This window comes from Adelges cooleyi, unplaced genomic scaffold (genome assembly GCF_023614345.1).
Source record: "Adelges cooleyi isolate 19-005CV unplaced genomic scaffold, UGA_ACOO_1.1 ACOO_flye_CR_arks_rails_tigmint_CR_PRNA_23, whole genome shotgun sequence".
NCBI classification, from domain to species: domain Eukaryota; kingdom Metazoa; phylum Arthropoda; class Insecta; order Hemiptera; family Adelgidae; genus Adelges; species Adelges cooleyi.
The window spans coordinates 7,491,350-7,507,550 of record NW_026095893.1 but is presented as its reverse complement, the minus strand read 5'-3'; the positions used below and the strand labels follow the sequence as shown (position 1 = coordinate 7,507,550).

The 16,201-nt window shown below is 33.7% G+C and overlaps 1 protein-coding gene across 9 annotated transcripts in view; it reads right to left on the bottom strand.

Annotated features, from left to right (window-relative positions):
- Nucleotides 1-7,288: 7,288 nt before the first annotated feature.
- LOC126835335 (prestin-like) overlaps nt 7,289-16,201 on the bottom strand; it is a 29,917-nt gene continuing 21,004 nt past the window's right edge. For all 9 annotated transcript variants that reach the window (XM_050567829.1, XM_050567830.1, XM_050567831.1 and 6 more), the window contains 2 exons: nt 11,593-12,547; nt 7,289-9,894 (listed from right to left, as the gene is read on the bottom strand). In XM_050567829.1, coding sequence (XP_050423786.1) covers nt 8,860-9,894; nt 11,593-12,547 — 1,990 coding nt within the window. In that variant the 3' untranslated portion in view covers nt 7,289-8,859. The remainder of the gene's footprint in view (nt 9,895-11,592; nt 12,548-16,201) is intronic.

Here is a 16,201-nt window from a genome sequence, read left to right as displayed (position 1 = left end):
ACCTCCCCTGGGAAACACCGCTAGGGGATGTTGCTGACGACGGAGTGTGCGCGCATAGTAACCCCAAAACAACGTATTTATGCTCCAGTCATTTCAGAGGTACACATTTGGAATTTAAAAAAAAATAACAACAACAGATACAGACTTAGTATCCGTATTATTATTACCTACATTTATAGTAGTGCCACGGATAGGCCGAATAACCGAATCGACATGTTTTTAACTACATCGTGAAAAAACGCTTCACGAATAATATTCTTATAAGTTGGAATCAAGTTGAACAAAAATGTTTTAGTGTAATCATCACTCACTTTTTTTTCTCTTTTTTTTTTGTTAATACTTAACGCATTTTATTTCGAACGATTCATCTTAATAGGTTTTTGTGAAGTATACACGTATACACTTATAGAAACAAGCCCCTCATTAATTTGAGTAAATAACGCAGGCAACGGTGGTTGCTATACAACAGCATCTATCCTTATTGTTACTCCAATTCAAACTTAAATTAATGTAGCCATATTATGTACTGTTTTTGTACGTTTCGTTTAATACGTTAGTTTTTATGATAACTATATTACGGTTCTTACGATAATTTTGTTTGTAAAGTGCGTTTTAACTTTTCTAACGGCAAATGAGTTCACATTTAACGGGTCGCCTACGTTCACCCACCCCATCTCTCGCCCCCGTGGTAGGTTTCTTAAACCAATCGAGCAGCGTGTGGGCTTTATTTAGTTATTTCAGATAGACTACATCGCTGTCGGTTTACGGAATAATAAGCATAGCGGGTAGGCTACAAAAACACAACCTTTGCAACGCTGCAAACGAGAATAAATAAAATATAAATGATTTGCTGGTAATCCCTGAACGAAAAAGCGAAAAAATGTGATAAATAAAATTCTATATGGTCGATAACCAGTTTTTAGTAAATAGTTTTAAGATTATTAAAATTAACTTTGGCCATTAGCTGGTGAGTTTTCGGTTGGGTTTGTGTAGGTGTGTAACCAGTGGCGTAGTTATGGGGGGGATGATGGGGAGTAAAATAAAAACATAATACCTTTAACCTACCAAGTCCTTATCTTGGTTTTCACATTGTACCTATCATACAGTTCCGAAATCAGCTCTTCAAGCTCTAACTGAGTGTGATGATCAAATGTTTCCCAATTTATTTAAAATTATAAACATTTAATGCACATTGGCAGTATCAACCACCACACCGGAGCGGATGTTTTCCACTCTAAAAAGAGTAAAGACATATTTGAGAAACACCATGTGTGAAGTAAGAACAAAAAATGCTAACATTTTATGCATTGTGATTAAATAATTGTCAATGCATCTTAATAATAATTAACTATTATTTCTTTTAAAACAGGAACGGATTGGATTGGATTGAATGGATTAGCTATGCTGGCAGTTCATAAAAATATAGAACTAGATACTGAGGAAATAATAGATGAGCTAGCCAAAAAACCTAGAAAAATAGATTTAATTTTATAAATAAATTATGACCCCTCTAATAAAGTTAATTTGTTTCAAATATTCAATGTATTATAAATTATCAAGTATTTAACTGTGTACAGAAGTATATTAAAAAAATCGAGTGAGCCGTGGAAATTACTCACAATAGTTATGTGTAAACATTTTTAGTTTTTAAGTGTGGCATAATAAGTACTACATACAAGATCCGATAACATGCGATATTACTAAAAAATATATTTGCATAAAAAAACAAACCAGTAAACTTGTGAAACACAAAATCATTTTATTTTACAATATTATATAGTTTGTGTTGCAAGTTGTATAAGACGGGTTACGCACCATGGCTGTGATGTACAGCTGCTTGGAGTATATACAATTAGTTTATACAATAATAATATAAGTTATGCGAAAGTTGTTAATGTATAATAACATTATATGATATGTGAAAGTTTCAAATGAATAACGATATAAATTACAATGACACTGACGATTATCCACACTAGAAACAGCGGCAGAAATACCATGATAGTCAGTTGTTTCAGCAACAGTGCATAAAAAGTCAATATAAGTAGCAAAGGTGCAATAGCCGTGAGTAAGAGAACCAGTATTACAATACTAGCAAAAATCAGCACAATAGCTACTGCACTGACCACAACTGCGTAACGCACCTTTGCGAATAGGCCTTTGCCTATTTTCTGGATGCCAGTCAGAAAGGTCGTTCCAACAACCTGTTAAATACATTTGAAGAATACAGCGATAGAGTTAAATTTCAAAAATTAATTTTACACTCACAAGTTCTGGTCGGTGGGGTAGGTATATAACTGTTAAAAACAAAATAATATGTAAATTTCTAAGAGAAGTTTATTACTTGTGTGTCGACCTGCAGGTTCGACGAATCCGGTTTTCCGCATTCAATAAGAGAAGTTCTGTCAAGTCTTTTGACTTCGGGCAACACCATGCAAAAACCCGGGTAGGAAATCATATCTACACTCCAGTGCAAATGGCGGCTATCCATCGTCAAATTTCAAATGACTTCATGTAGTGCTGACTGGCGCGTTGTTCCAATCAACACAACGACCATCAACACAAAAACCGTAGAATATAGTTTATACATATTGTATTAGCTGTAAGAAATCCTTTGAAACAGGAAAAATTAGCAAAAACGGTTTGGAGAAATATGTTGTTTTACACTGAAATGGTGCGGTGAAACAAATGTAATATTAACATCAATAATAACAGTTACGATATAAACAAGCCGTTTTAATACATATGTACCTATATTAAGAGTATTTGCCAGCATATAAATAAGTCTATAATATGTTTTTATAATAACATATTTGTTACTTTTTCTTTTTTGAGTGCCGTATTCGTATATGTTAGACCTATCTTCTAAGACTAATTTCCAACTCATAAATTCTAAAATTGCAAAAAAATTTCTAAAAAAAAAAACCCATACATTTTATGAAAAAAATTGTGTTTATAAAATATTATTTTACACCAATTCCTTATAACTATATAGGTATATTGTAGGAAAATGTATTTATTATTTTATCGGGTGAGCCCTGCATTAGTTCACTCTCAAAATAATTGTAATTTTTTAGTTTTTATTTTTGAAAACATTTTTACTACAATATTGAACAATATTTAAATTTTTATCTTTTTTTTTTTTGAAATTTTCTGGAGCTTTATCGACCTTAAAAACTATATATTTATTTAGTTAACTGTATAAGAGTTTAATTAAAATTTTAAATTAAGAATAATTTACTAAAAGCATTGTTCGAAAATCAATTTTGAATAATCATTTTAAAGTTCTTAAGTTTTTAAGATTAATTAATTAATTTATTTATTTATTTTAAGTAATATATATTTAGTAATTTATATTAATCAACTCTTATCCTAAATTTGTAGTACATTATTCTCAATTTAAAAAGTTAATGAAATGTTTGTGTTGCCATTTAAGTTTCAAATGTCGATAAAGCTCTAAAAAAATACTGCAAATATAAAAATTTGAATATTAAAAAATTGTTTTAAAAATAAAAACTTAACTAAATTTCAACAATTTTAAGAGAAAACTGGTGTAAAGAATCGGCCGGTATATCCTAGGAGTTCTCAAGTCTTTTATTATCATAAAAAAAAACTAGTGAGCCGTGGAAATTACTCACAATAGTTATGTGTAAACATTTTTAGTTTTTAAGTGTGGCATAATAAGTACTACATACAAGAGATGATTCGATGTTAATACCAGGAAATTCACATAAAAGAATATCTTTTGAACAATGTGGAGCAGTGGAGGTCTTTTTAAATCGTTATCATACCAGAATCTATCACATACACTACATACAGCACCAAAGTTATTGTGTAAGAACCTCGATTGAAATTGAGCGTGAGCTTTGGAATCAGGGACGGCGCCAAGGGGGAGCGAGGGTGGGCGGTCGCCCCTCATAACAAATTCTTGCCCTTCTCTCGCCCCCCCCCAGATATTTTGCTAAATAGTATAATTTTAAATATTTGATTATTATTCCTAAGTAACTTTCCTAAAACCCAGATTTTGAAAAACTGTATTTTTATGTATACAAATTTAGTTATTACAGAAATTGTGAAAACAATTGTTGTTTTGATGTAAACCTGTTTATCTATACAAATTTAGTTATTAGTTATGACATTGCCACTAAATGTGGCCTTTTTTTATCAATATATTTTGAGTGTTTTTGCAATAGGTTATCAATAATCCGTCGCCCATATAATTATGTGTTTTGGTGTATATTTATACATATATATATATATATATATATAATTATAATATTTACGTTTGTGTTTGTGTTTTCCAAAAATTTAGTGTTTATTGACGGATTGTTTTGGTTTAATAGAATGTAGGTATAACACGATAACTATAATCTCCACTGACTGGTTGTTAGGCGTTTTATAAGCCTTCATTTTTACTTCGACTTTCATAGAGTACAATAAGAGCTATATGATGGCCGACAGGTAAAAATAACGCTTATTTAAAAAAGTTGCCTTACTTAAATTGTACACTAGTATATATTGTCTCTTAATCTGTAATAAATTCATATTTTATACTATTTCACTGATAAATATTAAAGTCATTCACTGATAAATTATTATAATTGTTTTTTATTGACAGAAGTAGGTAAAATTATTGTGGTTGCCCCTCCAAAAAATTCACTTGACCTTTTCCGCCCCCCTAGGAAAAAAATTCTGGCGCCGTGCCTGTTTGGAATGTTTATAATATTCATCATATGAGGCCACAGTGGTATATTCTGAAGTTTCAATAGTAGTTCTATCTTCTAATGATTGTTCAAGTTCTGATGAAGTTGATAACATTTACTGAGGCGAATGGGATATATTTGGAGGATACATTATTGACAATGTAGTGGAAGTACTAGTAGATGCTACTTGAGAAGTTCTGAAAATAGTTTTTTGGCGCTCTTTGAATTCTTTTTGTCTCTCCGCGTTTGTCTTAGGCATAGCTAAAATGTTACAAAAGTTGTTTTTTTGTGTGAAACGGGATCGAAATCAAAGTTATTTATTATTTATTGGTTATTTATGTAACGATCTAGTTTTCCAATGTTTGGTTTTCTAATCAACTTATTTACTTATTGTAAAAAATATGAAATTTATACTAGATAATTAAAAAATTATTTTTCTTACTACTCTCTTAAGAATCATGTTGTATGAACACAGCACTCGTAGATGGTACTTGGTACAAGATGGTATAAGCTGGTTCCAGTCTTATTTTTTTGGCCTTATGGCGCTCTTCGTATTTGTTTGGTTGTTCCGCGTATGTGTCAGGCATAGCTTACATGTTACAAAAATATGTTTAAGGTGAATCGGAATCGAACCCAGTTTATTTATTTTACGTTACGGCCTAAACATATAAATATACCTATTTTTTTTTTTTTTTTTAATAGCAATGATATGTAGTTGTTAATTATTTAAATTTAACCACACAAAGAAATAACATGAAAGTAAAGAGAGAGAAAACTAAAAAAAAGTTTTCGGATTAAACGGATTGGAACTCCGGTTCGTGAGCGTCTCTTACTTTACTGCATTACGCACTTGTCGATGCATCTAATTTAGTTAAATGGATACATTTTTATTTCTTAAGCACAATATATCAATTAAAAACACGAAAACTAATGTGAGCCAAATCGGTCCTTCGTGCACTGTAATACCTCCAATAGAATGATCGTTAAACTAAATAATATCCATACCGCTTTAGCTTATGACAAACATTTTATTGGTTTGTAATAATGATGAGTTTTTAAAATGTTCTCTTCGGGGCTATACCAAATCCTTTTTAACCGAAGACATAAAATTTAATAATTAATTACAAAAAAAATTATTTCATATCATTTTTTATTTATTAATTCAATAGTTGATTATGTAAGCAATTCACTATTGTTTCCTTTCAAAGCCTAAAAATCGTCGAAATATTGAAACATCTTTAAACACTTTTGACATTTTTATGTCTTTACTTTGAAACACAACCGGAAAAATCGACACCGACACCGGTTATCATAACGAAAAAATCAGCTGATTTATCTGATAAGAGAGATAAGAGATAAGGGAAGGAGATAGGAATTGGTCTCACAATATGTACAACTACCGATTTGACAGTACCCTTAAGCTATTTTCTGTGTCATTTCCCCGAAAATAGAACAACATCCTTCCTCGCAATTTTAAATCTAAGAAACAAGACAATCGGCGACTGATTTATGGGCAGGCAACATAGAGAGTTGAGTTAAAACATAGGAACATAGCAAGTATGGCAACATAGGAAGTTGCGACAATTCATCTGGAGGTGGTAATATTTTTTTTACAAACTTAAAACCACTGTAGAATGGCTAATATAATTAGTTGCCTAGAGGCGGAAAATATTTAAATTCACCTCTGAAGAAAATATAGCCACATTTTTTAATGGCATTTTAATATTATCTAATATATAATTTCCATTGAATGGTCTTTGAGCAGAAACTCGACCACTAAGGTTTAAGCAAATAGATTTATGTAAATATTAATTTGTTATGAATTTATATTTTAAACGGACACATAAACAAAATAATACATTTCTCAAAATAATCTTTTTAACAATGAACAAACACTTAAATTTAAGTACGTACAGCGCGTTTTAATAAACAAATATATATAGGTATATTATATTATAATAATTTTGATCTAAAGACTAGGACGGTACGATAACATTACAGACTAAGTACCCGTTAATCACGCACTATCGTATCGTTATATTATATAATAATAAGTATTGAAATTTGTCAATAAAATACACGCACTTGCTAAATGCTAGGTTAAGTTTCTCTGATGGTAACTTCGGTTTACTTAAGTTAAGGACAAAAATCACTAGTCACTGGACAAACCACGGCGGCGATAATATAATCGCACCGATCTACTGATACGCCGACATCTTACATACAAAAAAAATGTTTTTTTTAATATAAAACACCTATACACAATTTTAGAATCCGAGTAAACCTCTCTTCTAAACCGTAGTGTAATAAGCGTTTTGACTAATAATACTTAATAGATCTAAAAATCACAATATAATATAAATCATGTGGGTGTTATTACAGTTTATTGTATGACCCTGTAGTAATCGGAAAACTAGAAAAAAAAACATAGCCTAATTAAATAAATAAAAAACAATCAAATACATAACAAATAGTATTATAACAAGAATATCGAAATAACATAATATATTATATTATAATAGATAATACGTATACCTATATAATAATGTTATATATTTTGTGTATAATCAAAATATTAATCATAACTATTAGTTATTAGCATTTCATAACAATCATTATATTATATAATTTATATACATACAAGTAAAGATAATAATTATTTTATCAAATAACATCACAATGGAATGACGATAAAATATAAAGATTACTATTATATTAGAAAGAAAAAACAAATCTATATACAAATATTTTACCAAAAACCCGTAAAAAAACTAAACAACACAGCCCGCAGTCGACATACTATTAGTATATTAATATAATATATTTAATTAACAATAATAGGTACTCTCGTAGGGGGGTTCGGTGGTGTCAAACGCAAGTCAGGGTGCTTTCGCCAAAACCAATAATTATTAATCTGCGTCTGAATTGTGTTTACACGGTTCAAGATGAGTATGTGCTTAAGGAACGCGACATATAGCCAAGAGAAAACCAAACGTTTCCCAGGAAAAGCGTGCAGTATGTCTATTGTGTCGATTTAGCGAGAAAGATTTTCAAAAAAAACATCAACATCAACCCTATATCCCTCTCCAGAACTATTCTACAATTAGAAAAACGTATGTAACCGTTACTCGAATGGAGACAAACAAACCCCATCCCAACCGCGGAAGCAACCTAATGTTTTTAAACATTATGCGTCTTGTTGATCATCCATCGTCAGTTATAAACATCGGACGATAATCTGATAAAAATTGTCAGTAGAAAAATAATTCAAACCTACTTCCTTTGACTTCGGCGAGTTAGGTCGGACTGGCCTGGTTCCTCTCTCTTACTCTATCGACAATCGGGTTGGCGCAAAATCCGAACAAGGTCTTCAACGTTCGTTTCAATAGATATTTATGGTCAATTTCGAATCAACTTCACAAATCGCGTTAGTGCATAATAATTTCAGACGGCGTTTTCGATCCGACCACAGCAACTTGACGTCCCTTGCGGCTCGTTGATAATTGGTAATAAAAAAAAGGAACCTTCGTTACAACAACACGTGTACCGATTAACCACGTCCGACGATACCTCCTATATCTGACCTGCAATTGAAACGGCCTACAGTAAACGATATTGAAGGTCAAGATGATGATGTGTTCGTCTTTGCGTTGCTGAAATTATTGCCAATAGCTATTTATACCTTATCGACGGTAATGTGGACGTTATTCAAAAGGTATCCGTTAACCGGTAAGTTAGTAATTATTACCCGGGGATGGATAGAGGAACTAAAAACCCGTATATACGTCCGACCGATAAGAGAATCTCTTGAGCAATCGTAAAGGGAGCAATACTATATTGTGTAGGTCAGGGATAAGTGTATGTAATAATCAAGCTTCGTTCCGTATACCCGAGAACCCGCGCTAAGACCACGAGGAGCGTTGACGTGAATTTCAAAATTTATCTACAGTTTAACACTACTGTCGGTCCAATCGGTAGCGAAACAATTAAAACAACACCCGTCAGTTTAACGACATAACACTTAAAAAATATGAATAAATAAAATTAAATTTAAAAAATTAGCGGTCGACCGAAACGAAGGATTGAGACTAATGCGCTTTTGGTGGAAGCGATTGACGGTTAGGTTGTCGAAGAATGGACACATACATGGCAAACATCAACTACTGTTGTCCTGGTTATAATAATAAACAGCGGCGTCGTGCACGGACGGGAAAAAGTGCACGGAACCGAATCTAGGCGATTGCATGCAGTCGTAGATGTTCCCCGAAACAGCAGCCACGTACACGAACAGGCCGGCTCCGTTGAGCTGGTCGACAATCTGAGCGAACATGGACAGGCCCGACGTATCGATGTAGTGCATGCCGGCCAAATCGAATATGACACACTGAGTTTTCACCACCGTCTCCTTGCCGTTGTTTATCGATATGGTGATGGGCACCATGTCGCCGCCGTCGTACCGCGAGAATATGTCGGTGATCTTTTTCTTGAACACGTTCCGGTTGGTCACGTTCAAGCTGCCCGAGTAGTGGATGATCCTGAGTCGGGGCACTTCCACCGCCTTCTTGTACCTGGCCATGTCCACGTACAAATCGGTGTCGGGTATCCGGCCCAGTATGTACACGCCGCTGCCGATGCCCTGGCTGAACACGAAGAACAGCGACACGACTACGCCGGCCAGCAGGCCCACGTCGATTTCCACCAATATGACCGTCAGGTACGTGACAAGCCAGATGATGGCATCCATTTTCGACGTTTTCCATATGCGGCAAATGTCAAACACTTGCAGCAAGATGTCCTTGAGCGCCACCACGGTAATGCCGGCCAACACACACCTGGGAAGTGGCTGGAACAGATGGCCAATCCACAGAACGACGGCCACCAGCAAACCGGCCGATATGATACTGGCCATTTGGGTTTTGCCGCCCACAGTCTGTTGGGTGGCGCTTCGGGACAACGATGCGGCGAACGGAAGACAAGAGAAAAACGAACCGAACACGTTGCCTACGCCCTGGGCCAACAACTCCTGGTTGGTGTCTATTGAATATTTTAGTTTTTCCGAAAACAACAACGCCATCGACATGGTAATGGAATAGGCCACTATGGCGATTATAACGCTCTCGGTAAGCACGCTCAACAGTAAATTTACCGGCGGAGGCTTGAAGTCCGGTAAGCCTCTTTCTATTTCACCGATCTGTAAAAAAAAATATGTTTATATAAAATTCAGTGCAGAAACACAACGATAGTATTTTACGCGCATGCGGTTATTTATCATTATTTTCGTAGATTTCTTTCTTGGCCGTAAATTGACATTAGTTAGACAAATTAAATGTGAACTACTATAGAAACCTAAAAAATCATATTTTATGGTTTCTACGACTTTAGCGAATTTCTTCTATTGTAAATCGAAACCCCAATTTTCTTAAAATACGTTTACGTTATAAAACAAAATGTTTACATACCAATAGTAATAAATAATAATGTTATAAATTATGAATTAATGTGTAAAATTAATTTTTATAAGAGAGTAAGAAAACTGGCAGAGAGAATCCGTACGGATGTGTAAAAGAGTCTTAAAAGAGTCAAGATCAAATTTCAACGGTCACTTAAATCATTGAGGATTAAGGAGTACATCTCTCTCTATCGTTTAACATCCGCTATTCCCATCGATCTTAGACGGTTTGGATTTGACATTTTTGGGCTTATAGCTGGCTGCTGACCTAACTCTACCAAACAAATTGGCTCCAGAGAGAGGTGCAGGTGGGCATTTCTCCTCCCAGACAGTTGCCCGCCCGGAGGAACAAACCGCCGCGCCAGTGGCCGAGATTCGAACCGGCAAACGTGCGTTGGTACGTTACCGCCTTATCTGACTCCGTCACGTGCATCATACAATTCCATTCACTGTGGACGTTATCGAACGAAAAAAAGAAAGCAGAGTTCTCATTTTATCTATACCGTATCAAAAAGACAAAATAACTTAAATTGAATCCGCGAAGAGACCGGCTAGAAGACGGCTAGCCGTAACACCGTCGACAACTCAACCGAGAGCTTAACACTTTACAGTATCTTTAGTTTCGATCATCTTTTGTCTTGCGACACAAGGCTCAACATTTGGCACATTAACTATCCTGTAGATAGCGATTTACCTGTCTAACATAACATAAATGATCAAATACAATCTAAAGACCTTTTATTCGGTAAAATCCGTTAGTGTTAAATGTTAGTTTTATACGGCGAATTAGCAACAAACAGTGCATTCTTCGATATTATTGATATTGTCATCGTGAACACTGCAACTCACTTTAATACTTTCTTACTTTGCTGGTTTATACTGTGCTTGGTTTGGACTTTACTGGTATAAAAAAACCATCTATTGATTCGCATCATAATTAACTGAACTAATTGTTATAAATTCTAATTTTAAACGATATCACATGTCCATTGGTACTGTATTACGTTTTAAAAAAGTGGCATGGAAATAACTGACATTCATTGGTCGTCACTCGTTAACCGACATTTTATCATACCGTCAATAATAAGCGACGTGTTACAATCAATTAAATCAACAAACTACAGATCCAAAGTGAATCTAATCAATGTCTATAAGGTGATTAAATTTACCCCCACCTGTCAACGCTATAGAGCATTCTTAAATTGCTACAGATTAATAAGGTATCACTGGGCGATATGCGTGAATAAAAAGCCTAACACTGTGCCTAGTTGCTGAAATCTAGGTGTAGCAATTTCTGTAACATTTATTTTTTCAAGTTTGTTCACCTTATTAATAAAGTAATTTCTACTTAAAGCTCCCATTACTGTATAATATAATATAATAATACTACAAGCATATAGCTAACGGTCTAGGACTTAATATATGTCGTCCATCACTTACTTGTCTAATGTTGTAGTCGGTGGATAGGCTAGTAAACTCGAAAACGGCCGACCCGATAATGATGACGATCAGTTCTATCGGTATAGGTATCAACAGTTTTTTGTTGATCCACGCTTTCACGTGCAAGTTGTAGATGAGCAACATCGCTATGGTCATGCAGGACACTATGACCGTGGCCACGTTCAGCGAGCTTATGTGGTTTCCGATATCACAGTACGTGAGCACGATTTGGAATAACCCGTTGTGACTTCCGATTTTCACTCCTAGCATTTCTTTCATTTGAGATGTGACCACGTGGACGGCGGCACCGGCCGTAAATCCACTGACTAGAGTCTCGGACAGTATCGTGCAGACCACGCCCAACCGGAAGACGTACATAAGTATTTGCACGAGCCCGACCATCAAGGTGACGGCAGTGGCCACCTCGATGGGCGTGTACAGCGGCACGTGCGCCTGCGACACCGAGTCAGTAAACGGTTTAGCAAGCACGGCGGCTGTTTTGTCGTTGACGTTGGCGTATTGGTTAACTACCTTGCCGGTCATCAAGCAAATAACCGAGAACGTGCCCATTGATACGTGCCTGGACGTGCCCAACAAGCTGTAAACGATTACCGGTAATATGGCCATGTACAGACCGACGGTGGGGTCGACGTTTCCGAGCATGGCGTACGCCATGCCTTGCGGTATGTTCAGGACGGCCACGGTGAATCCGGCCACAAAGTCTTTAAAGAGATCCTCCGACCAGTTGTAGTTGGTGAATAGCCAGTCGATAGCCGGTACCACGGACTTGGCGTCCGACCATTTCAGCTTGGACACTTTTTTCCGTTTGCCGGTCTCCTCCATATTGGTGTCGCCGCCATTGCTATAGACGTCGTTGAGATCCTCCAGCTGGTAAACGGGCCGTTTCACGTTGATCACTACGGAGCCGCTCAGTTTGCCCATGACTCGGCTGTACCTGCAAACGCAAAGCGAAACACTGAAATTATACTGCATTTTTTTTGTACAATATTCATAGAAAACATAATATATTATGATAAGAAAAAAATATTTTATCATCAATCGTAACGACATCGAAGCGCTACGACTAACACGAGATTAAATACGTAATTATACAAGCTGTCCCGACCCGGCGTTGCCCGTGTATTAGTGTATTAGGCACACAATCAACTGATTGGATCACTGTATCTCTGTGGTATGAAAAATGATACCGTAGATCTATTGATAACTATTGCCACTATTGATAATCATATAAATTAATAGTAATTAATTAAAAACATTTTCTATCGGATCAAATTGTGAACCTTTCTCGAATCAACTTAATCGCGTACACAAAATTTCATAAAAATCTAATATAATATAATGTGTACGTCTAGATCTAACCAATAATTATCCACCAAAAACCTTTTAAACAGCTCAACGATTATACACCATAGACGAATTCCTTATCGCTTATAATAAATTACAACTATTTTATCTAATAATTTAACAATACTTTTAATTTGAAGAATACTCTTCGTTAAAACTCAAAGAAATTCACTTAAACATGTCCAAACAAAGGACACGCCTATAATAATTGTTCAACAATACTACGACATTGATAAAAGTTGTCACGCAAAATTTTAAAAATAATTCATCAAAATAGAATATTTATGTTTCATACATTTTACAGTCCATAGTTATTTACTACTATTATCAACTCTAAGCATATAAATACTTAAGTCATTATCTGCTAAATAAACATTGTTTCTAAAGTGAATACCCAACAAAGAAACTAAAACACGTTATACCCGGTTGCGCCAAGGTAGCAGAAATTAACGAGTTTTGAGTCAAACCACGTGGTCATCGGTCCGACCTCCTCAAAATTTTTCTTCTTTTGGTCTAAAAGGAGACTTTTTTTTTTTTGAAATTTTGATTACTCATTTTTACCCCTAAAATAGAAATGTTTAAGTTATTTTTCAAGAAAAATCGATTTCGACCGGTTTTAAATTTCTGAAATTATTATAATAAAATCAAAGACTCAGATCAGTTGTTTTAATCTAATAAAGGAATTAGCCGAGATTGATTTCTAATTTTTTTTTGTAATTAAAATGCTTTTTTTCTATCTGTAAAAAAATATGTAATATCAGTTTTGTTATTTAAAATATAAAATATGTCTTAGTAATAGTTGATTTTCTGCATATTTAGGTAGTAAAGAGTGAAAAATGTTCCTTACAACTAAAATTAAAAATAATACATGGGTATGGGTGTGGCGTAGTGGAAACCTCAGCTGCCACGCGGCATCTGAGGTTAACTGTGTCCGTTGCTGCTTGATCCCGGATGGGTGACCACCCGGGATATTTAGCTGCAACCCATGCCATGTCCCCACCACACGTGTTCTATACCTACAAAAATCGAACCAAACACAAAACCCAACCAAAAATCTAACAAACAGATAATAATGACCAAAGTTATAAAGCTTAAAAAATTACAAAATATAAAATTAAAATTTCAACTAACTTAAATTATTAACTCAATAGATATTAATAGAAGCAAGAGAAACTAAAACGTTGATCACTTTGGTGCATGTTTTCTTCTTACCAGTGATTATTGTAGGTATGAAACTGAACCACAGAATTCTTAATAAATTACATCTATACACAACTAAATAGTATTATTTTGATTTCTTTTCGTAAGGTGCATTTTTCATTTTTTACTCACAAAATATGCATAACATCAAATTTTACCAAGACATATATATGTATATTTTTTTTTATTAATAAATAAATTATATATTTTTTCAGATTTTGAAATTCAAAAATGATAGTTACAAAAAAAAATAGAAATCAATCTTGGCCCATTCCCATAATTAGATAAAAACAACTGATGTGTGTAACTGATTTTATTATAGACATTTTAAAAATTTAAAACTGGTCGAAATCGATTTTTCTTGAAAAATAACAAAAAATCTCTATTTTAGGGGTAGTATATTATAGAAAAGTGATAAAATTTCAAAGAAATAAATGTCTTTTAGATCAAAAGAAGTTTAAAATAAAATTCGAAAATTTTGAGATCGGTCCGATGACCGAGTAAGACTCAGAATGCCCTAGTATAACATTATACAACTATATAACTACATAACACTAAAGATGTTATGAGTGACATATTTCTGAGAAATAAAAAATAAACACAATTAATATGGTAAATAACAAATGATCTTGTACTTCAGTTACTTATGAATTATGATAATGATTAAAAACAATTGTACTGCCACTAGTACAAAATTATGTTCAGTGTCGCAATAATAGTTTATTTAAGGGGAACAGAAAGTACTATTTAATAATGGGCAAAGGATAGGCATTATTTGACAAAAATTAATCTAGTAGCCATTTTAAATATGCTGTCTAATTTTAAGGTGACAAAGTATTTAGTTTTTTTAACAAACGAATAAAACCTCTTAAGTTAATTTTCTCCGAGTTATGGCGAACGTTTGATAAAAAAAAATTACACTTATGAAGTTCTCTAAGGGGGCTAGCTAAAAAGCCCATTTTTGATTTAGCTACTAGAAAATTAGTTAGCTTTATAAGACGAAACTATAAAAAAGGAAAAATACATCTTAACAACTTTATAACAAAATAAACATTTTAAATCGGTTCGGTAGACACTTCAGAATGTGACTATCGCATTTTAATCTTTATTTGTTGCTTAACTATGGCACAATGTTCCTACTCAATTAACAGACTTTCGACCTATAGACTTGCTAGCATGTGACTAGTACGACTAGTAATAGTCAACATTGTTAATATTAAAACGATAAATCGGCCGTTGTAAAAACAAAGGAGCCTACATTTTTATTAATATCCACATTTGAAGAATAATGTATCTATAAACGCATAACTGTTTTCATTCCTCAGTTTAGTACCTGTCGATCAACTCATTTAACTTACTCAAACCATCACAAGATAGTTTGAGACATAATTATCCTTCGAGATAATTTAAAGAAAAAAGAAGTGTTGCCACACAAAGAATAACATGCTAATGAAATATCCTAATTATATATATATAATTGACACAATCATTTAGCAAACAACAATACCAACCTTCAGCGATATTTCTTTTATATTTGGCTCGGTGGTTATCGTAAGGTTATTTATCATTGAACTATAATAGAACGCAATTATTTATATTATAATAATCACGTCATAATAACGAAATCTTTTCTAATTATAATTAACTGCCCTAATATCCAAATTATCAAACGAATTTGCTACTTTATCATTTACTGGATGCCTCGTCTAAAACATCGACTGTCTCAGCAAAAAAATCGCTACTTTATTTTTGTAACTTTAAAAAAGAGAAAAAAAACAAAATTTCGATTTTGAGTTCATATTTTATTTTTTATGTTTTCTTATACAAGTTTCTTTTACTCGTAGACAGAAATTTAAAATATTATTTCGTCGGAAATAGAGAAAAAAAGGATTGTTCGTTTTTGTTATTAACTCAAATCGAGTTACGACTTTCTACGCTGTAATAGTCAATATATGTTTTTACATTGTATGTTATTTATAAATGTTTTTATTGATATATCATTGATGACTGATCGATTGATTTTCATTACACATCCGTTAAAAAT